General features: G+C 34.6%; 1 protein-coding gene across 1 annotated transcript; it reads right to left on the bottom strand.

Annotated features, from left to right (window-relative positions):
* Nucleotides 1-3,294: 3,294 nt before the first annotated feature.
* LOC138712317 (glutathione S-transferase D5-like) lies at nucleotides 3,295-21,885 on the bottom strand. The gene is made up of 5 exons (XM_069843947.1): nucleotides 21,636-21,885; nucleotides 19,074-19,132; nucleotides 15,033-15,174; nucleotides 9,849-10,013; nucleotides 3,295-3,610 (listed from the first exon to the last, which is right to left on the bottom strand). The coding sequence occupies exons 1-5, from the start codon at nucleotides 21,774-21,776 to the stop codon at nucleotides 3,473-3,475; spliced, it is 645 nt and encodes a 214-aa protein (XP_069700048.1). The 5' UTR covers nucleotides 21,777-21,885; the 3' UTR covers nucleotides 3,295-3,472.
* Between the last annotated feature and the right edge of the window lie 972 nt (nucleotides 21,886-22,857).

Here is a 22,857-nt window from a genome sequence, read left to right as displayed (position 1 = left end):
TTGAATTCTGTACTAGTAACCAGTGGATAGCCGGGGCTAGCTTAGTACGCTCGTAGCGCGTGCTGCGAAATGTCTATGAATAGCACTCATAGATTTTTAAAAAGGCATATGATTCGGTTAAGAAAGAAGTTTTATATAATATTCTTATTGAATTTGGTATTCCCAAGGAGCTATTTCGATTAAAACGTGTCTCAGTGAAACATACAGCAGAGTCCGTATAGGCTTTTCCAATTCACTGCGGCCTAAAGCAAGGAGATGCACAATCAATCACCTTTGATTTTTAACTTTGCTCTAGAATTTACTATTAGGAAAGTCCAGGATAACAGAGAGAGTTTGGAATTGACGGGTTACATCAGCTGCTTGTTCATGCGGATGACATGAATAGGCCTGTTAGCACAAAATCCATACACGATTAGGGAAAACACGGGAATTTTACTTGAAGCAAGTAAGAAGATGGGTTTTGTATTGTATTGTATTGTATTGTATTGTATTTATTAACATTCCATGGTATTCATACATTGCTTCACAGTTAGAATATGGAACAAGTCAAAAACCTTAATACTATTATAAAGTATTAATTTATAGTCACAGTCTAGATGAAATATATACAGAAGAGATTTACAGTATAGTCTACTACCACAACACAAAGTTTTACTATCAATTTGATGACGTGTTATTGAATGTCATGAATTCACCTACAGAATACAAGGCGTGAGAAATTAGGTACTTCTTTAATTTGGCCCTAAATAATCTTATGTTTTGAGTTTCATTTTTTATATCGATAGGGAGGCTATTAAAAATGTTTACTGCCATATAACGCACTCCTTTTTGATAGCATGATAGACTTGCCGATGGAGTATGAAAGTAATTTTTTTGACGTGTATTTATGCTATGAACTGTTGAATTAGTTACAAAGTTTTCACGATTACATACGAGGAAGATTATTAATGAAAAGATATACTGACAAGCCATGGGCATTATTTGTAGTTTTTTTAAAATAGTCCTACACGATTCCCTAGATTTGGGACTCATTACCGAGTAAACTCCGAAAACAAAACAAAGTGTATGATTTATGTCTCGTGACCAGAACATAGTACGAAATGGAAATATAAAAACTGGAAATATATTCTTTGAAAAGGTGAAACAATTCAAATACTTTGGAGCAATTGTAACATATACAAATGACAATCGAGAGGAAATTAAACGCAGAATAAGTATGGGAAATGTCTGTTATTTTATTATTCAGTTAAGAAACTTTTGTTATCTAGTCTGCTTTAAAAAAATTGAAAGTTAAAATTTATAAAAGAGTTACATTACCGGTTGTTTTGTATGGTTGTGAAACTTGGACTCTCACTTTGAAAGAGGAACAGAGGTTAAGGGTGTTCGAGACTAAGGTGCTTAGGAAAATATTTGGGGCTAAGAGGGATGAAGTTACAGAGGAATGGAGAAAGTTACACAACACAGAACTGCACGCATTGTATTCTTACCCTGTCATAATTAGGAACATTAAATCCAAACATTTCAGATGATCAGCGCATGTAGCACGTGTGGGGTAAATCCGGAAATGCATATAGAGTGTTAGTTGAATGACCCGAGGGAAAAATACATTTGGGGAGGCCGAGACGTTCGTTGGTGGGAGGATAATATTAAAATGGATTTGAGGGAGGTAAGAAATGATGCTAGTGACTGGATTAATCTTGCTCAGGATGGGGACTGATGGTGGGGTTATGTGCGGGCGGCATTAAAACCCCGGGTTCCTTAAAAGCCCTTTGTAAGTAAGTTTATTTTTAATAAGAATATAAATTATTGTAAATTAATTTTCAGCTGTTGTTAAATACATTAATTTTATCAAAGCATATTTTAACGCAATGAATCACTAATATGGCATTTCATTCTTTCAATTTCAGGTACGTCTTGTTGCTTCTAGAAAGAAATTTGTCCCGGTTATGGTAAGCTTACAGTTTCGTACCATTTTATTTGCATCTAATATTAGTATTTAAAATTATGTAATATGATGATGATGATGATGATGATGATGATATGATATATTTCGTCACAGCACTTTTTTACATGTAATGGTGTACCTCACATTTCTGTATCCGGTGCCACCATTAACATATTATAGTAACACATTATTTGCAGTACGCGTCTACGCAAATACTCCCAATTACACTATGTACCTTTTTTTATTACTTGTTAAATCTCCCCTTCAGTATTTCTCCTACATTTCATTTACTATTCTCTTTTTGTTCATTAATCCTAATATATCCAATACTATATACGTCTTTCAAACCCCCTTTTTCCTCTAACTACTATTCACTAAAATCTTAATTTCACTTTTTCTCTGTAAATTATCATAATGAATTATTTGTCCTATTTGTTCTTTGACCTTTTCTCCTATCTTTCTCTTATATTCATTTACTGTTCCAACGTTCAAAAGTTAGTACTAATTTTATACTGTCACTTGTTCACTTCTCTTAACCCTTTTTCACTATTTTCACTCATTCCTATTTGCGCTCACTTTCACTTTCTCATTATTCCACTTACACCTAATCCTTTCTCACTATTCTCACTTCCTATAAATACTTATATTTATCTCTACACATCAGCTTATACAATTTTCCTCTCCCCTATACTTCTTGATCATTTACAATTTCACTTTACTTGCACTTTTTGATCACATCCCCACATTTCTTTAAACACATCAAATACCTCTGCTATATCCTCAGCTGTCGCAGGTTCTGACCTTTCTTTACTGTTCGTCTCTGTCTTATTTCTATCTTTGTCTTTCTTTCTATTTATTTCTTCTTCTATTCCTCTTTTATTTTCCCCCCACGCTTTCACTTTCACATCCTAGATTTCCACTTACACTCGCACCCTTAATATTTTCACTACTTTCTTCCCTATCGCTTCCTGACTCTTGGTTTCTCTTTTTATCCCCACTCGCCTTTTTTCTAGCGCCCGTGTTTCTTGTTCCGTTAATTATGTAATATAAGAAGTAGAAGTGTAGCGTCGTCCACACATTTAATCACTTGTAATCGTAGGGGGATTTAACTACAGGTTAAGTACTATACGCTATAGCTTTTAATCAGTTCGCTCAATAGAAAGCAAGACGAAACTGATATTTGTATGTCTCAAATAACAGTAACAATTCTCTCCTTAAAATAAGTTCACACATTACAAGTCTTGTTTGTTTCTTATTCCAACGTGCAGGGACAAAAATTAGGTGGGAAGGAGGGGGGGGGAAGGCGCGGCAGAATTGTAGGTAAAAGAAAGAAAAATAAGCTTACCAAATAAGTACTGTACGTATATATTATGGAAAAGTATTCTTGTTACATGCTCAATCTTATCACTTCAAAAAGCATATTTTATGAAAATAACCTTGATAACAGAATTATTATTTAAAACCTGCAAATATAATTATATCGAGACTGCACAATATGACAGTTAAAAATTATATAATCCACCAAGTTTACTTCTTCTTGGAATCAAAGTAAGCTTTAAGCAGTTCGTTTCCTTTCACGATGATTTCGTCATATCCGGCGAGCTTCTTCATATTTCCGAGCCACTTGGTCACATTTGGATACTTGCTCACGTCAAAACCAACCGCCTATAAAAAAATTAACAGAGGATTTAAGAAAATTCCAATGATTGCGTGAAACTTATACTCGAAATAAATTATTAGTAAAATACAATATGTACTGTACTTTCCTTAGACTGTAATGTGTTTTATTTTATATCCATGTACAGTAAGGTCCGAAAGTCTTGTCCCCACCCCCCTTGTACATGTAACGCTTTGAGTATATCCTCACAAGTTAAATATTTAGGCATTATTATTGACCAACACTTAAAATGGGACAAGCATATCTCCTTCCTGTGTAACAGATTGCGTAATACAATCCACAAATTTTCCATTCTACGCTCTTATTTACCTGTTTATGTTCTGCGTACTGTGTACTTAGCTCTGTTTCAATCAACAATTCAGTATGGTATTTTAGGTTGGGGAGGAATGGCAAAATCGACTCTCCATCCTTTAAATTTGCTCCAAAAAAGAATTATCAAAATGTGTCTATATAAACCTTTTGATTACTCAACAAAATTAATTTTTCAGGAATTTGGTGTATCAAATCTAGAACAAATTTATAAACAAACATTGCTGATTTACTTCCATAAAAACCACAATAAATTTAAATTTGATCCTCACGAATACCATACCAGACAAAATTACAGTTTCTTTCTAAATATTCCGAAATGCCACACAACTGCCGGATTAAAACACAGCAGAAGTTTTGGACCCAAAATATATAATGAATTAATTAGAGCTTACCCTGAGCTAAGTACACTTAACTCACATAGATTTAAGAAACAAATCAGATTAATTATTTAATTGTTTAAGTTAATTGAGTTAAAAATTGATACTCTAATATTTATGTACTTTTGTATTTTCTATTTGTATATAGACCCTATTATTACATGCTGTATTATTTTACCACTTATTAATGTTATTGTGCTCAATGAACTCTCTTAATTTTGTGATATATTTTGTATAACTGATCTGAACTGCGCCCGAGCACGAGCTTCTGCTCTTTCGGGCTGCAATGCCTAATGTAGCTCAAGTGTAAAGTATTAAATAAATTATTATTATTATTATTGTTTGTATGTTGATGTGCATCCATTTTGAACATGTCATAGCAGATGTGTGACAATGGTTGATACTTTACGTTCCAGCTTGTTTAGTGGTCCAGAACGTCAGTATGGAACCATTATTGTCGCGGCTTCAGGTCCTGTGTGAAATTTTCCACAGCAAAGGCGGTGTGATTTCCTTGAATGCCTCCCTAACAGCTTGCTTCAAATCTTCAGTTGTCTGGTATCGGTTTCGAGACATGCTGCTTGATTATTTCCCGAAGGGAAACCACACCGCCTTTGCTGCGGAAAATTTTATACAGGACATGGCGCCGCATCATTTTGTGCCGCGACAATGATGGTCCCATACTGATATTCTGGATCACTAAACAAGCGGGAACGTAAAGTATCAACCATTGTCACATATCTGCTATGACATGTTTAAAATGGATGCACATCAACATACAAACAAGGGGAGGGTGACAAGACTTTTGGACCTTATTGTACATCAATGTACCCAATATTTCCATGACTATTAAGTGGAATGAATGAATTAAAGGAAAAATGGGAGAAGAAACAATATTAAAATATACGCGAGTGCTTACACATTGTTTGTTTTAGTATACCTTTTATCTACTTTATTCTTTCGTAACGTAAGTTTTGAATGAACCTGTATATAGGACAAACTTGGCTTAAGGCTGGTTCACAATAAACCGGGAACGAGAACCAGAATGAAAACGAGAAGCAGAGGACGTGAATATGAACATTTTTGATTCACAATAATCCGAGAACGTAGACGACTATGCATATCGATATGCATGTCAATAACGATATGTAAAGTCGATATTACGCATTCTGATATTATTTGTGTATAATTGACCAATGGCATTCTCCCATGAGTACAAGGCAGCCGACATAAACACAGGTTAACCAACTTCGAAATTTCAATTGAAACATTTCATTATGTACGGTACTATAAACATGCCCATGCATCTTTATTATCACAACCTATTTTAAGTCTACCATTACGTAAAATAATTAGAGAAGAAACATTTGTAATAGAACAAAAATGAACACAACAGTAGTTATTGAATTGAAGCATGAATATGTAGTATGTAATACAACCAATACAGTAATAAAATATGATTCGCTTAAGATCGGTGTTCAAAGACGCAGCTATTGAAAGCCACGTACGTATTCTCATCTTTATACGAGGCGCGCCGCTTATCGTAAACGTGAGGATTTTCCTCAACACTCAAAATTAGAATCTCATCAAATAAAACTTGCTCCATGATGCACAGCACAGAACAAAATAATGCATAGGTTATGTCACGGTCTTCTTGCTACAAAATATACGACGACAAAATAGCTTTTAGATGGCAATAGAATGAATCTAGTGGGCTGTGATCGGAAACGTGAACGCCAAAGTTGAAACTTGGCCAACTCTCCGTTCCCGATCCCGGGCTCCGGCAAGCTTTTCGTTAATTGTGAATGCTCACATTTAAATGTACGCATTTTAACAATTTTACCGTTTTCGTTTCCGTTCCGATTCTCGTTTCCGGTTTATTGTGAACCAGCCTTAACTTCGTGACATGCTAATTTCGTGATATTTATTTTTAAATTTATCACAAAATTATACCAGCGACAAATGTAACTTTGATGGTACAGTATAGTATGAATGGCAGAAAATGTACTATAACATAGATTATGCCCACTGCGCTCTTGCAGTGACGTGAGCGCATTTTTTTTTTTTTTTTTTTTTTTTTTTTTTGGAAATTACTTGATTTGTGAGATCTATAGCTTTGAATTTGTGAGTTAATACACCATGCGATTTCCTTTGTTAAAAGAGGAGTATTTTTTGCTGTGTTTTGTGGTTCAAATTGTTTTCAATGGTAAATACTAACATTGTCTACTTCTTGGTGAAAAATATATGTCTGTCAATGCACTGATTATGTAACAGAACCTTATCTTGGGAGGTTATTTTCTCGGCGATTTTCTCATTCCACGATGCCACTTTTTTCTCTTTTAAAATTTTTCTATACTATAACAACACACTCCAGTGGGAGAAATATCAAATGCATGAAACGTAAAATATTTGTGTCTATATTCATAACATCTCTGATATATATTGGGCACGTCGAGAATGTTGCAGATGACAGATAATCAAATGTGGAAAGAAATACAATATAAATTATATGAAAGAGACAATTGATTGTGTCTTAAACAAATGAAAACTGCGCAGATAAAGCTCGTCTTTTTCTTATCAGGTTCGACGAGAACCAGAAGGGACTAAAGCAACAGCCAATGAAAATGACATTTTCAGCTTCTCAAGTGAGTTAAAAGAGGTAGACAACGAAACAGCAACATCTTCAGGAACCAAACAAAGATGACCTGTGCTTAAAGAAAAGCCGAATGATAAGCCTAATGATTTGTACAGCTCTTGCTCAGGATATTTCTAGTACGACAAGCATGGTGAAAGATGCGTCAGTTGCGATCAATGTTTCATGAAATATGTGAAGGCCTTTCAAAATCCGGAAGAACTCTAATTGTTCGGGTTGTAGGTATGAATCTGACTGAGGAATTTAAAATTTGTTTGAATATGTATAATTTTTTTTAATTTAAGGACTATCACGAAAATACTCTTGTACTATCACGACGCCAACCATTCTAGAGTGCTAATTTTGTTTTGTTTATTTATATTACTTATTTATAAATATTGTATAAATTTATTTGAGGTAAAAATGCTGACATGTAACGTTCTGAAATCTAAAAATGTACGTACATTAAAAACACTATTTTTTTAAATTTGAACCTTATTTTTGCACCAAAACCTTAGTATCACGAAATTAGCCAAGTCTGCCCTACTTTTTGAATAATAAACTATTATCTATCCAAAGCAAGAACTATACTAATGTATCACTACGCCGTGGTAAACAGAAAAAATCAAGTACACATTAATGTAACGTTAGTTATATTGAAATATTTACCCTACTATATTTTATAGCGTATATTGGTATTGGTTCTGGTTTTCAACTAATCGCAGATCAGTCAGTGACGTCATATTGTTTTGATCTAGTACGGTTCTTGGCTTTAACAGACATTAAACTGCATTGAGTAAGTGGGCGTCATTTTTATAACAATAATAATTTTTACTTAGATGGCTTTGACAATAGTAATATACGTTACAAGAGCGGTATGTTGACGTTTTCATGGTCGAGGAAAAGATTGAAAAAGCGAAACGTAGTTGAGCTTTTTTAATTTCCGAGAACATGAAAACAAACATACCGCTCGTGTATCGTACATTATTTTGTGCGAAGATCGTTTATTACATATCTGACAGACGAATTTTTAATTAGTTGCAATGAAATCTCCATGTTGGCTTCTGTTTAATGACGCCAACTTCGGAAAACCAAAATATCTTGTTGATATAAAATGTTTTCTGTGTTTACTATATTCCAGCAGGCCGTGATATACGTCTGTCTTTTTTTTCCCCCCAGTCTATAATAATTTTAATATTTTAATATTTTAACAATATTATTTATATAACATATTGCAGCAATAACATCCGCATCTGGAATCTCGTTGATTTTTTCACGGCTTCCTTAATGTTACTTGTATCAGGAATGCAATAAGTTTCGTGGAGTAGTAGACTTTACTTAATTTTTGCAAATATTTAAAAGCAATAACTAACATTGCAATTTAGGTGAAAATGCAGTGGTAAGTTTCCAATTTATAATTATTACTATGTTAAACGTCTCTAAAAATAATATGTTAAAAGCCTAAAGTAGTAAAATGAATGTCGCGCTTAAGCGGTAAGAAGAGGGAAATTGTTACGTGTGTTACGTTGGGAATACGGAATGTGGTATTTCACACTTACCGCGTATTGGTTCTTTGTGGAAAACAAGCAAATACGCACGATCTCGCACAAAATTTAATTTGACATGTAACAAATGAAAGCTATTCAAGCATATGTAGTGGTATAATAAAAACTGATCCCAAAAGCGTATCATCTCCTTACAGACAGATTTGACATAGGGATGAAAAAAGTGAACTGGGAGTTGAGATGAGGAATAACTATATAATATGGAAATCAGTGTTCATGGTGATATAAAAATTAATTAATTATGAAGTAATGTATGTCGTGTGAATATATGTGATGTGGATCTACATCCAGTGTTAAGATATTTCAAATATATTAATTTCCGATAGGAATTATTTTATCTGTTATTGATCATTTATCAGAGTTAAGACTTTAAAAATAGATTCGTAATTTTTTCATAAACCAATTAAGAATATAAAAACTATGATGAAATACATAGGCCTATAAATACTTTCTTCGCTTTTAGACACTCTTAAGAAAACAAAGATGTAGAGATCTCTGTTTTTAGTACCTTCGTAACTAGGAGAAAGGAATAAATATTCCCACCAATTTAATGCTAGAAAAATATGAGCCGTTCAGAGCAGAAGTGGTGTGAGTCAAAATTTGGTGATGAGGTTTAAAGTAAACATTCTGCAAAATACAGCGCAAAGTAACAATTCATATTCCATTTAATTAAACTATTAGTAGTCAGTGGATAGCACGAAGGACATATTAATTGCTACTTCGCGCTGTATTTTACAGAATTTTTACTTTAAACGTCATCACCCAATTTTGACTTACACCGCTTCTGCTCTGAACGGCTCATATGTCTGATGATTCATCAAGCGCCGTTATTGAATTTATGATAAAGAAAATACTGATTCATTTTCAGCAGAGATTGAACCAACACCTTTCCAAGCAGGCGGTCAGGGTTCGAGAGTCGGTAAAGTCTGTGGTTTGTCATTGAAAAATCCATAGCGACACTTGTGGCGGACAACATCCCAGTTGGGGTTTTTCTCGGGGCTCTCCCGTTTTCCCATATTAGGCATCTACATCATTCCGTCAACATTTCTCCATTCCTCAGGATTCCCCAAACGGCGGTTGGTGACACAAGGAGGGGGCTGGCCTGGAGCGAGTAGGATTGCTAGTTCGAAACCTGAATATGCAGCGAACCTTAGTGCAGTCAGCCAGTATGGGTTTGGGAATGTGCCTAGTTTGAAGGTAAGCACAATAGATCTTGGAAGGTCGCAATGATGGGTCGTAGTACCCCCTTACAAAATTCCACTTCATTCTGCTCCATTCCATTCCAGTGTGTATGTAGCTAATATAACTACTGTCGGAATATAAATGAGGCGTGATATATTACCTGCATGGCAGTGACAGAGGCGGTTAGTGAGATGTCAGCGATGGTAAGATTATTCCCTGCCACCCAGTTCTGTCCGTCCAGAAACTTGTCCAGCACCTGGTAGGCCTCTTGCAGCTTGGTCAGGTAGGACTCCGCACCCACTTTGCCGGTGGAAAAGACTGGATACTTGAAATAAGCACAGATACATGTTAAAGTCTTGTATTCAAGTACTGTAAAGTCAAATATTTTCAAACTGGAACATTAAATTAATAACCTAACATTATAGTGGTTGTAAGAAATCGATGTAGGAAAACGTGAATCGGCGTAACTCAGTCGGCTGAGGCGCTTGCCTGCCGATCAGGAGTTACGCTTGGGCGAGGGTTTGATTCGCGCTTGGGCTGATTACCTGGTTGGGTTTTTTCCGAAGTTTTCTCCAATAATAAGGCGAATGTCAGGTAATCTATGGCGAACCCAAGTAACGGTATGTCTCAGTAGTTTTTCTTTGTAATTCTGCAGAATGTAATAATATGTATCAATGGTCTTTCTATATGAGTTTGAGCTTGTGCGTTTTTTCTTTCTGTGCGCATGCGTCCTTGCTCCTTGGGCCGCCAGCTGATGGTGCGGGCTGGTGCTGTCAGTTGTCTAGAGCTCGAGCCATCAGCTGAGACCAAAAGGGTTTTGGTGTTCTTGGTTGGTAATGATGATAACTTTTCAACTTATGATTGGAAGATGGGTTGTGCTATCCTGGTTTGGGTAGGCTGAAAGGAATCCATATTGTAAGTCCGTATGCTGTAATGGTTAGCTGATATTAAGATTGGTTCTGACAGAGTATTGAGATTATGAGCTGGTTATATTTATTATGTATTGAAGGTTTTAAAAGGGAATAATTCTTATTCAGTTGTTATTGTTAAAACAACACACAAACAACACAAACAAATAAATATAACCACACAGGCGTATACAAACTCACATGTAATAGTTGCGACAAATTCTACATTGGACAGACAGGCAGATCATTCCAAACACGCTACAAAGAACACATTAAAGCAATAACCAGAGGACACAATACATCTATATATGCCGAACACTTAACTAATAAGCCTATTGTTATGTGTTATTGGCTTATTTTACGACACTGTATCAACATCTAGGTTATTTAGCGTCTGAATGAAATGAAGGTGATAATGCCGGTGAAATGAGTCCGGAGTCCAGCACCGAAAGTTACCCAGCATTTGCTCGTATTGGGTTGAGGGAAAACCCGGAAAAAACCTCAACCAGGTAACTTGCCCCGACCGGGATTCGTACCCGGCCAGACGCGCTGACCGTTACTCCACAGGTGTGGGCCATAACTAATACTAACCATACATACAATAACATAAATACAGACATGGAAATCCTACACATCCAACCCAAGAACCAAAAACTCAACACACTAGAACAATATGAAATATGCAGACACGCTAAAACACACCCAAATCAAATTCTCAACACACAGATCAATTTCAGAACACTCACTATTTGACTCCACATGACAACACACAAACACACCCTTACAGCAGGCAGCGATATCAAGATGATGCTTGATCCAGTAGGCTCTGATGATGGTGTATATACCGAAACAGCTGTACGACCACGTGCTTAAATATATAATACTAGTAAGTTGCCCATTTATCAATCTTCTGTAATAAAGTGTTAAAAGTAGTGTACGCAAAACTCAAGATGGAACTATTTATTGTTAATTTAATGTTGTTTAATCAGACGTAATTGTAAATTTGGTTTGTTCTTTCTTTTAAAGAAAACACTATGAAGTTGATTGAATCAAAGATTTGAAGTTTAAAGAGCATTGTTGGTTTTAAGGATGTGTTTTCTTAGTGCAATGGGAAATTAAAATAAAATTTGAAATAACTCCATGTTCCGAAGTGTTAAGAATTTATTAAAACTTCCAATAATTCCGCTAATACAGTGGGACATTGTTTCACCCACCACCTTATCTCGCAGAAATACCATCGCGCTATCACCAATTCCATCGACGCTAAATAACCCAGTAGTTGATACAACGTCATTAAATAACCAACAAAAAAGTGACTAAATATAAAAAGTAGTCTATGTTATGTGACATATGCGTATTTAGGCATATAGTCCGACCATCGGATCTGTGCCCCCGTAAGATATGCGAACTGAACCTTAATTCCTTTTCAGCCTTGGCAATTCATTTCCCTCCCTGTATTCCTATTTCTCTCTTTTCTATCCCTCTCTCTTTCTCTCCCCACTACTCACAATTTTGAGCCTTCTTGCGGGACAGTTTATTTGCACTTGCAGTCCAGTGTTGTCAACTCAACATGAATACTGTAGCACGGAGTGGTGAAAGAAATATTATTAAGCAAGTAATAGCATTTTGCATAAGTCAATCAGCGTCATTAGACTTACTTAAATTAAATTATGAATAAGTAATAATTAACCTTACATTATTATAAGGAATATTCAAGAGACATGACACTGTTTGACGGAAGTTTGGCAACATCCCTATTCGACAAGGTTCGTGGTCTGCTGTTTGACATAGTGGGAGAGAAGCTGGTGGAATGGGGTGAGTAGAGGCGTTAACATTTCCAAGAACGACGACAGCGCTGAAGGGGCATAGATCCGATGGTCCGACACATGGCGAATGTGATCAATGAGAAAGGTAAGACGAGAGGGATCGCCTTCTGTGTTCGGTTCGTTACATCTGGCTACTCTACGCTCCTCCTATTAAATTAAATGTAAATAATTATTATAGAGCTCATTTCCATGGAGGAGATACACATAAAGAGCTCAACAGGGTAGGCTGCCTCTCTGCTCCTACCTGTCTGTTCGTTCTGATGGTGGGACTTCTATGCAGTTCCGAAACGTTGAAAATGTAAAGTTCCAGGACACTAAATGTTTATTTGGCCATTATTCAGTCTATCATTCAATATGGTATAATTGTTTGGGGTGGAGGTAAAAAAATTAATCTTAGTCCGTTAAATTTACTACAAAAACGAATAATTAAAATTTGTTTGAAGAAACGTTTCGATTATCCAATAAATTAATTTATTCTGAATTTAATATATTTAATATTGGACAAATTTATAAGTATACTATGTTAAAATTTTATCACAAAAATCGTAATAAGTTTATATTACAGACACATAATTATGACACAAGACGAAATATTAATTCAACATTAGTAGAACCTAAATGTCTCACATCTGCTGGTCTAAAGCATAGCATTAATTTTGGCCCTCGGTTGTACAATGCTTTAGCTAAATTACACCCAGAACTTCTAACATATAGGCCTAACAAGAAAATTAGAAACGTGTTAATATCTTCAATTTGATTAAATAAATTTATAGCCTGTGTGTATCTCTAGTGTTAATATTATATTATATAATTCCTTTGCCGCTGTAATTTAAATTTTAGTTCCTATTTTATTTTATTTATTTATTTTTTTTATTATTTTCTATACTAAAGGAAGCAAAAAATAGGAAGGCTCCTGGAAAAGATAATATTAACACGGAATTATGGAAATATGAAGGCAAGAAATTAAAACTGAGAATGGTACAACTAATGAATGATATCTGGAATTCAGGAAAAATGCCAGAAGAATGGTCTGAAGCAATAATAATCAACATACATAAGAAAGGTAACAAGAATGAATGTAAAAACTATAGAGGGATTTCTCTGTTAAATACAGCATATAAGATTTACGCAAATATTATAAAAAAGAAACTTCAACCATTTGCTGAGAATATAATAGGAGAAGAACAAAACGGATTTAGAAAGGGCAGATCATGCACTGATGCAAGCTTTACCATAAAACAAATATTAGAGAAAAGGAAAGAATATAATCTAGAAACCTGCCTAGTGTTTATAGATTACGAAAAGGCTTATGACAGAGTAGACCGAAAAAAGTTATGGACTATTTTGGAAGAATATAAAATACAAAAAAATTTGATTAATTCCATTAAGGCATTATACCACAAAACGAAAATCAGTCTAGCTCAAGATACAACAAAAAAGATAAATGTTGATGTCAATATAGGATTGAGACAAGGATGTGGACTATCGCCAATATTATTTGATCTATATCTGAACAAAATAATAGAAGAGTGGAGCAAAAGGGAACCACAAGGTATCCTATTAAATCAAAGAAATATCGACACGATATGCTTCGCAGATGATCAGGTGATATTAGCGGTAAACGAAGAACTACAAAGAGCGGTTAATAATTTGAATAAAATAGCAAAAGATTTCAGCATGACTATATCTAATACAAAAACTAAATCAATGGCCCTCAAAGGAAAAATACAAAAACGAATAAAAATAGTCGTAAATCAGGAAGTTATAGAACAGGTCTCAAATTTTACATACTTGGGTACTAAAATCTCAACTATGAGCGTACAAACAGATATAGAAGAGAATTTACAAAAATATAATAAATTAAATGGTTGTATAAAAAGACATTTTGGGAAAGGTATGAGAAAAGAAATTAAACTAAGAATACATAATATTACTTCAAAACAAGCCCTAAAATTCGCAAGTGAAACTTGGGTCTTAAGAGCTAAAGATAAATCAAGAATAGAAGCAGCACATATGATGTTCCTGAGATCAACACTGGGAGTTACCCGAAGAAACAGACTACGTAATAAAGATATTAGAAACCAACTACAACAGGAGGATATGGTGGAAGAGATACAAAGATATCAGAAGCAATGGAAAGAACATGTATTAAGAATGAGTCCTTCAAGATTTCCACGGCAAGCTTTTTTTTACAGACCATTTGGAGGCCGAGACGTTGGGAGACCGGTGAGAAGATGGAGTGACCAATTTGACTGAAAACACTTAATTAGCCTCGGAACAGGTCGCAAAGGCCTAAACCGTGTTTAGGAAGAAGAAGAAGATAATTTCTGTAACTGTAATTTTAATTTTATTTCCTATTTTATTTTATTTTAAATTCTCTTATAGGCCTATTAATATTATATCTGAACTGCGACCGAACATGAGCGCTGCTCATTTGGTCTCAAATTTTGTTAATACTACTGTATCTCCTTTTTTATATTGATTGTATTATTTTATTTCTATTTATCTTGTTTGTAATTATATTATTTGTTCTGTATATTTAAATTTAAATAAATAAATAAACTAGAAAACTAGGTAGATAAACAGAAGTAGACAGCAACATCTACTTACATAATAGGAAGCGAAGTTGCCATAAAGTGTGGAGATGTCGAAGTAGAGTCTTTGGTTCACTACAGCCCTCTTCTTGGGATCCTTTGGATATAGAGAATCGTCCTTCCCGTACTTCTCCACCAGATAGCTGAGAATCGCACGGCTGTGAATGCAATTAATATACAGTCCAGTAAAATAACTCGAAGTAAGTTATGCAATTTGTGAATACATTTCGAAAACTGTAAATGTAAGGAAATACCAAATTATGAAATTGGAATTACGCTAATGAAACCAATGAATATAACATTATAGTACAATACGATGTTATTGGCATCGATCCAGGGATACTATGTTGTTTAAAATTATGCCACAAAACGAAGTTTATTAGATGTATTCAAGGAAAGGCTGCCTCTTGGAACCGTGCTATTAATTTTTTTAGTGGGAACCTGTGCAAGAATTCTACCTTAGCCTTGTGAACTAATTATTGTTTTCTGATTCGTGGAGGGCAAAGGCTAGATTTCCCGGTCTCTGATCGGGTCAAAAATCTTGATAGAACTGATCTTTAACCCTTTCGGTGAAGTCCGGAGGGCTTCATTAGTAAAATCCACTCTCCTCACCTGCACGCTGCCCCCTGTGATCTTTTAAGATGCGAAAGAGAAAGAAAAACTGCAAGCATAGCATGATGTGGAAAGAATGGTAAACGGGAGAAGAGTACGGAGTAGAAAAAGATATCAGATAGAAAACATTAAGATATATGGATCATATGCGGAGACAAAGAGGAAGGCAGAAAATAGGAAAGATTTGAGAATTGCTTCCGTTTGTTGTTGTGCAAGGCTCCTTATAGACGAAGTCATTTGTTTTCATTTCTTTATAGCCTATTATCTGAGGTGGGCGATGATAAAACGCATTGTTATTTTAAACTCGTGCATGTATTTAATTATCGGTCCTATCAAAATTTTGCACAGACTAAAACTTATCGGAAATCATTTTTAAAGAGACTTTTGTTATGTAAATTTTTCATAAAAATCAATAAGAAGTGAAATATTTCGATTTTTTTTTATTTCCCTCCTTTTAAATAAAGTATTTTGAATGCCATATAGCCTAAAATCTAAGTTAGAATAAACTTAATTTATATTCCAATTTTCATATAAATCAGTTCATCCATTATCACGTGATAAGGCAACAAACATACAAACAAGTAGACAGATATACAAACAAAAAAAAAACGATTTTTGGACTCAGGATGGTTAATTATACATGTTGGCACCAATTATTTTTGAAAAAGCGAAAATTACCAGAAAAATCTTGGTTACAGATTTATTATTTGTATAGATATGACATTGAGTGTAATTTTAATAAATTAAATGGTGTTAATTCATATTAATACATAGGATTTAAAAATATATGTCATAATCATTTTTTCATAATTTAACCTTTTTATTGATTTTGTATATTTCATAATATTCTGATTGTATAAAACTCTTTATTGTCTGTATTCCCCAGTAGCATTTCTGTGGAGTGAAAAATGTTACAAACACATATGATGTGTAATATTACTTTCAAGAACATACAATCGTATCCTTCACTTAGTGTACAAAACATATTGATGGAATAACGGTCTACGTTGCCCGTCCGATAGTAAATTTATGAGCGTCATATGTCATATTTTTGTTCTTCCTACATAGTTAGCAGATTGTAACATAAACAGTTATTCGGCCCAATTCTTCAATTAGGCGCTGGTTGTTTTAATCACTCTTTAATGTCGGTTTATAATCATTACTTGGAATTAGCAGCAGCGCGATCTATTGTCTGAACATCTCACTGTCATCATGACTAGGCAGAACCTTGTATCTTTTAAAGGCAGCACATGGTTAGGTAATAAAACGTACACGTCTTTAGACGTTATGAAATCATAAAGTTAATGCATTTATTACTCTCTTTACTTCAAGCAATCGTCACCTTTGAATTAGGATATGAGGAAGACAATTTTTAAGTAGCTTTTGACGCTACGTGGAAGTGTTTGGAATGGATTTCAATCTGGCCGAATTTTATCTATCCTTGATTACATGGTCTGTGTAGTCTTTGTGTTGTCGGTCGTCCTTAGATCCATTCTAGTGTAGTTATGCAGTAGAGTAGTACAGATTGGGAGGCGAGACCTGGCATGCGAGTTGTGTTATGCGGGAAAGAATGAACTACCAGAAAGAGAGTGTGTTTCATGATGATTAATATTATACGAATCTATCAACACGGAAGTTCAACTCAGACAAAAACCTACATATCTTCCCCCTCCGTACTCATTGGTGATAGATATACCCACGGTACATGATAAGGTCACAGGACAGGTCTTGCCTCCTCTACTATAGCAGTAGCAATAGTAGTACTCTATAACAAAGTTTTCGTCTGTAGAGTTTTCAGCATTGAAATTGAATATGAAAGAGAAATGGGAGACATTTCTTCCTTTAAGTCCTTTAACAGAGATAGGGTTCTTATACCTAAGAAACTTGCCTCTCGGCTTTGTCTTTCCTCTCAGAGATAACCATGCTAAATATTTTTATCGCCCTCTATAATCCATTATGCTGGATTTAGTTTGAACTTCTATCTTCTCATGCAACATCTAGGATATAATTTAGTTTATTTAGCAGCTATTAAATAATACAAAATTACGATACGCTTAGTCAAAATTAAAACTATTTACATACAAATTAATTAAAATTGCATTCCACATTATTTTTGTACTGTGTAAAAGTTTCTGCTAAAGAGCATATCTTTTAATTTAGCGTTAAACACTCTAATTTATTAATATTTATAATGTTAATAGTAATTTTACTAAAAATGTTTATACCCACAACAGAATGACTATTACAAACCCTGGTTAATCTACATTTAAGAACAGATTGTGGTTATTTCGAGTCTCATGATTATGTGCCGTATTATGAGTACCAGAAACATGGACTATTCATATAAATGTTCATAAATGAATATCGATAGCAAAAACATACAATAAGAAGCAGAATACCAAATCAATTGAATAAGGTTTACAATGTTCTTTTGGGCTACACTCTTAACAATATGAACAACTTTTTTCTGAAGAAGAAAAAGTCTTTTTTCAGAGTCACTAAATCCCCACAGTAAAATTTCATAATTCAAATGAAACTGAGGAAAAAAGAACACGATAGAATTTTAATAAGGCACTGGCAGGAACTAATTGTTTGAATCTCCTTAATAAATAAATGACCTTTATCAATTTAACAAACAGCGCTCGAGTATATTCCTTCCAGGTAAGCGCTAGAACAGTGATCGGCATTTCGTGACTCGCGAGTCAACACCTTAATACACACGTTTGTCTCATTGCAGGAAATTTTTGTATCAAACCGGAAGTTCCTATCGAACAGCGACACACGAGTGGATAAATCTCACCCTCGGATCTTTTCACTGCGCATGCGTGGTCTTTTACAAGGTATGTGACAAGTTTAGTTGGTTAGTTGAGGGGATACCTAAGTGATATGAGGCCGAGGAATATGTGAAAAGATTTCAATGATTAAAGATCCTCGGCTTCACGTCACGTAATATTCCCTCAAACTAACCTACTGACCTTGTCACATACCTTGTAAAATAGCACGCATGCGCAGTGAAGAGAACCGAGGGTGTCGCTGTCCGATAGGTACTTCCGATTAGACACACACATATTCCTGCAATGAGACAAATGTTTAATACACGAGCAGGGCGGATGGGTAAGTTATGATCTCCCTCCTCTTAGCCATCACTTATTCATTCAATATTAAGCAGTGTGGGTATCTTCCCCTCGTACCTTCCCCTTTGCTGGTGTATTGCAGACTGCATTTTATTTGACGTAATCTTTGCCGACCAGTGCTCTAGATCAACAAGGGCAATTAATTTTAATGGAAAAAAAAAACGATAAAACATTGGAAAAATACTTGGTACATGTAAGCAGGAATGACAGTATTTCTGCAAAGTTTGCTTTATATGAGGCGGATTCAAATCTAGTCGGGTTTAGGTCTATGTATTTCCTGGGAAGGACAGGATGAATTAATGGTTTCTTACCTCTCAGCCACGACGAAACCATCGTCGCTTATTGCTGGAACTGTGTGTAAAGGGTTAATCTGGAACAAATACATATTCATTGTTAATTATAGTGGAATACTTAAGTTATAGGACACGTTACTATAGCAGTAGGTAAATGTATGTTCATCATCAAACGTAACAGAACGAAACCAACAATATTTACTGTATGGTGTGAGGTTATCAGGCATTTACGCTTTGCTCTAGATGTAAAGATATCCAACGTTTTGGAGCTACATGCCGGAGCTCTTACTTATCCATTCGATCCGTTACCAAGAGCTATTTTCCCGCACTGGATTAGTTCTTGGTGTGACTCTATCATAAGGGGCAGCAAGAAAAAAAAAGAGTTTATCGATTAATTTATACTGCATGGTGTTCACGGCGATGCGAGAATTTTACAAAAGTCATGGGGTCCGCATTATATGGCTGTATAGTATTAGTCCAAAGATACAATCTCCTCTGCATCACATTGAGTTGTAAGTTGATATCAAAATGGTAGATAAAACAAGACAAACGACTCATTTATACCGGGCGTAACATTTATTGGCAATACATCATATCTATGTTGACAGTAAATTTAATGTTGACAACATTTTGCTGCAGCATGCTGTTTAAACCAAATTAATATTGTTGTCAGAATTTAGTTTAGTTCAGAATAGCGAGAGAAAAATATTTTGAGCTATTTTGAAGAATAAACTTTCCAGTTCCGTTTCCTGATGGTTTCTGAGTTTCCCTTTTCAGAGTAAAGCTCTGCCATTACACTCTTCTACTTCTCCGTCTTTTTGTGCTCCCTCAATTTTTTCTGTATTTAAATCTTCTGAAATTTCTTACCATGCATCATGTTTCTTGTTTCCATTGTTGTTATCCTCACGCTAAACATTCCACGGAACTGGCCGTCGTCTGTGCTTTTATATTAAAATAACAGTAATTTCTCGATTCCATTCTATATTGGAATAGGCCTATAGGCCCAAGTATTATCAAAAAACGAAATCCACGGGATTAAAAGCATGCAACCTTAAGCATCAAACAAAATTAAATGCTTATAACTGTGTTTATATCAATGTTGCACCCATGTAAATGTACCTTAAGAATGGACGGAGATACGCAATAAAAGACCAACTGCCAAAAACCTGTTTTCGAGATATTGACCATTGAAATAAATCTAGTTTTTATTAAACATTTTATTGCAAGAAGTATTGTAACATTCATACTATTACCCAAAACAGCACAAATAATATTAAAAAGGCTAACCGATTTTTAATAACAGACTAGCAGTTGAATTAATATTGCAAAGCGAAATAAATAAATTAACTTTTTGCAATAAACTAATTTTGCTTTTATATAGCAGAAAAATGCAGATATTGCATTCTTGATTTTTTCGAGTTAAATAATCCAGCCAACAACAGATTTGTGAAAATATCTCAATTTTTTCAAATCGGTTGGTATATTGTTCCATAACTCCGTTGAAATGTCCCTATATTATGTTTCCAACACTTCTCTGATGTCCATCGTTTGGTGAAGGAACACTTTTTTATTCTGAATTTGTTGCCAATAAATTACAACTGCTTTTTCAAGTTTTGTTCACAACATTAGTCAATAAAATTTTATGTTGCCAACAGTGTTACGCCGGTGTAAATACGCCTAAAGAAAGAAAGAAAGAAAGAAAGAAAGAAAGAAAGAAAGAAAGAAAGAAAGAAAGAAAGAAAGAAAGAAATTATTATTTTTAAACGTGAAAATTGCTTATCACAATGACACTGCAATAAATCGGGAGTTACGTCACCGTTTCATAGGGCCGTATTCATAGACATTTTTAGCGCGGGCTTTCGGTGGATTATCAGCGTTTTTCGTATTCATAAATCAGTGTTAGCAATAGGATATGATTTGAATTCTGTACTAGTAACCAGTGGCTAGCCGGGGCTAGCTTAGTACGCTCGTAGCGCGTGCTGCGAAATGTCTATGAATACCACCCTTAGTGACGGATTTTGTAAATGGAGTGTTTCAAATTTTAATCATCTATGTGAAGGATAAAACACATCGATACAATCATTAAATTTGATCAAACAAATCACTGATACACAAAAAGTTTGAAATTAAAAAGAATCAGTTAATAAAATTTATGGAAAAAAAAACTCACTTTTTAAACGTCTTTATTTGTGTTCATTTTGTGTGTGTTTTATTATCCATTCTTTATTGCTTTTAACTTATCACGGGTTATTCAACTGTTTATAAAATCGTTTTCTGTGAGGTCCGTTACTGAGCAGTTGACAATTGAATTTGGCGCAACGCTGGATCTTAAATATTTTCGTGTCTTACACTTTATCTCTAATTACCCTTCAGCATAGATGTATTTACGTAAAAAAGAGACATCAACTCACTCAAGAATAGCTAGAATTACTGTTTATTTATTCCATTTTAAATAATAGTGAAACAATTGAAATAGTTTCCTTGAAAATACAATGATCTTTCCTGACTCTTAAATAACCTTCTATGTTTTGCCACTAGTTCCGTGATGTCTCCGGGATAAAACTAATTATAATTATATACCTTGAGGTATGCGGGCGACAGATGTTCTTGTTTTGCGAAGTCTATCATCTTCATGTTGAGATCCAGTTTCAATGCTTTGGCCAGGAGCCTCACGGAGTTGCATGGTGAGCTCCCCAAGGTGTAATAGAAGTCGATAGGCATGGTGCTGCAGTCTGAACAAAACTGTGCTTGTGTACTCGTATACAGGACCTTTTTATATTACAATAGATCATAAAAGTGTGCGTGAGAGGATCACTGTAGTATGCTGAGTCAAGATTCAGGGTAGCCAACATAAGATTGCGTTAGATTACATAATCAGTTCTATTATTACACAAGCGTAACTTCGGGACTAAACATGACGCCATCACAGTCTAGTATATACAGTCACGAAGCTCAATACTTACTAAATATGCAAACATAGACAGTTGAAATACGCATCCATAGATAGTTGCTAACCACCAGGATCTCTACTATCGCCTCATCACAGATCCTTTCCTCAGCAGACGATAAATGTATTGTACTTTCGATATCGTATTCTTTTGAAAAAATTAACACTTCCTTCCACTATTGAAATATGAAATACATAAGGTTTATATATTATTTTCATAAAGTATATATTATATTTTATAAACTCACCTTCCTGGATCTTTCGGAAGAAGGATAACTCTGACCTCTTTTTCTTACATTATTTATAGTATCACAAACGTCTCCTTGTCCCATATTATTATTCAAATTATTGTATTTTAGTCATGTACAGTTATTAAAACCGATAACGAACATTTCACAGTTTACACAACTTTTCACAACAAAGCCTTTTCGATCTAGGCCGTAATGCATGTTCGGGTTTTCTATTTCAGCGTATGGAGCTCAGTGAAATATTATATTATAACTTTATTGCGTATCATTGCTAAGTTTTATTTAGTGTAATGTATCCATAAGTTCCGTTTACTTCTTGTTGCGTAATATGTTGCAGAAATAATTACGAAACTGTATTATTTTAATGTGAAGAGAATTTTACGTGTTAACATAATCTGTTCGCATCAACATAGTTTAGAATGGAAGCTATTTTGAGGTTCAATAAAAACGAATTTATATTGTGATTTTAATTTAGCACATCTACCTTCCTTAATTGTAGACAGAAAATTTACCATACCACTCCTATGAAATTAGTTACGATTGTGTTACTTCGTCTCTAATGTAGTAGATAAATACAATAATTCAGTACTCAAATATAGTATTAAAA

This window comes from Periplaneta americana, chromosome 13 (assembly GCF_040183065.1).
Source record: "Periplaneta americana isolate PAMFEO1 chromosome 13, P.americana_PAMFEO1_priV1, whole genome shotgun sequence".
In the NCBI taxonomy this organism is placed as follows: Eukaryota; Metazoa; Arthropoda; class Insecta; order Blattodea; family Blattidae; genus Periplaneta; species Periplaneta americana.
Note: the sequence above shows the minus strand (reverse complement) of the source record. Positions and strands in the feature narration are given on the sequence as shown.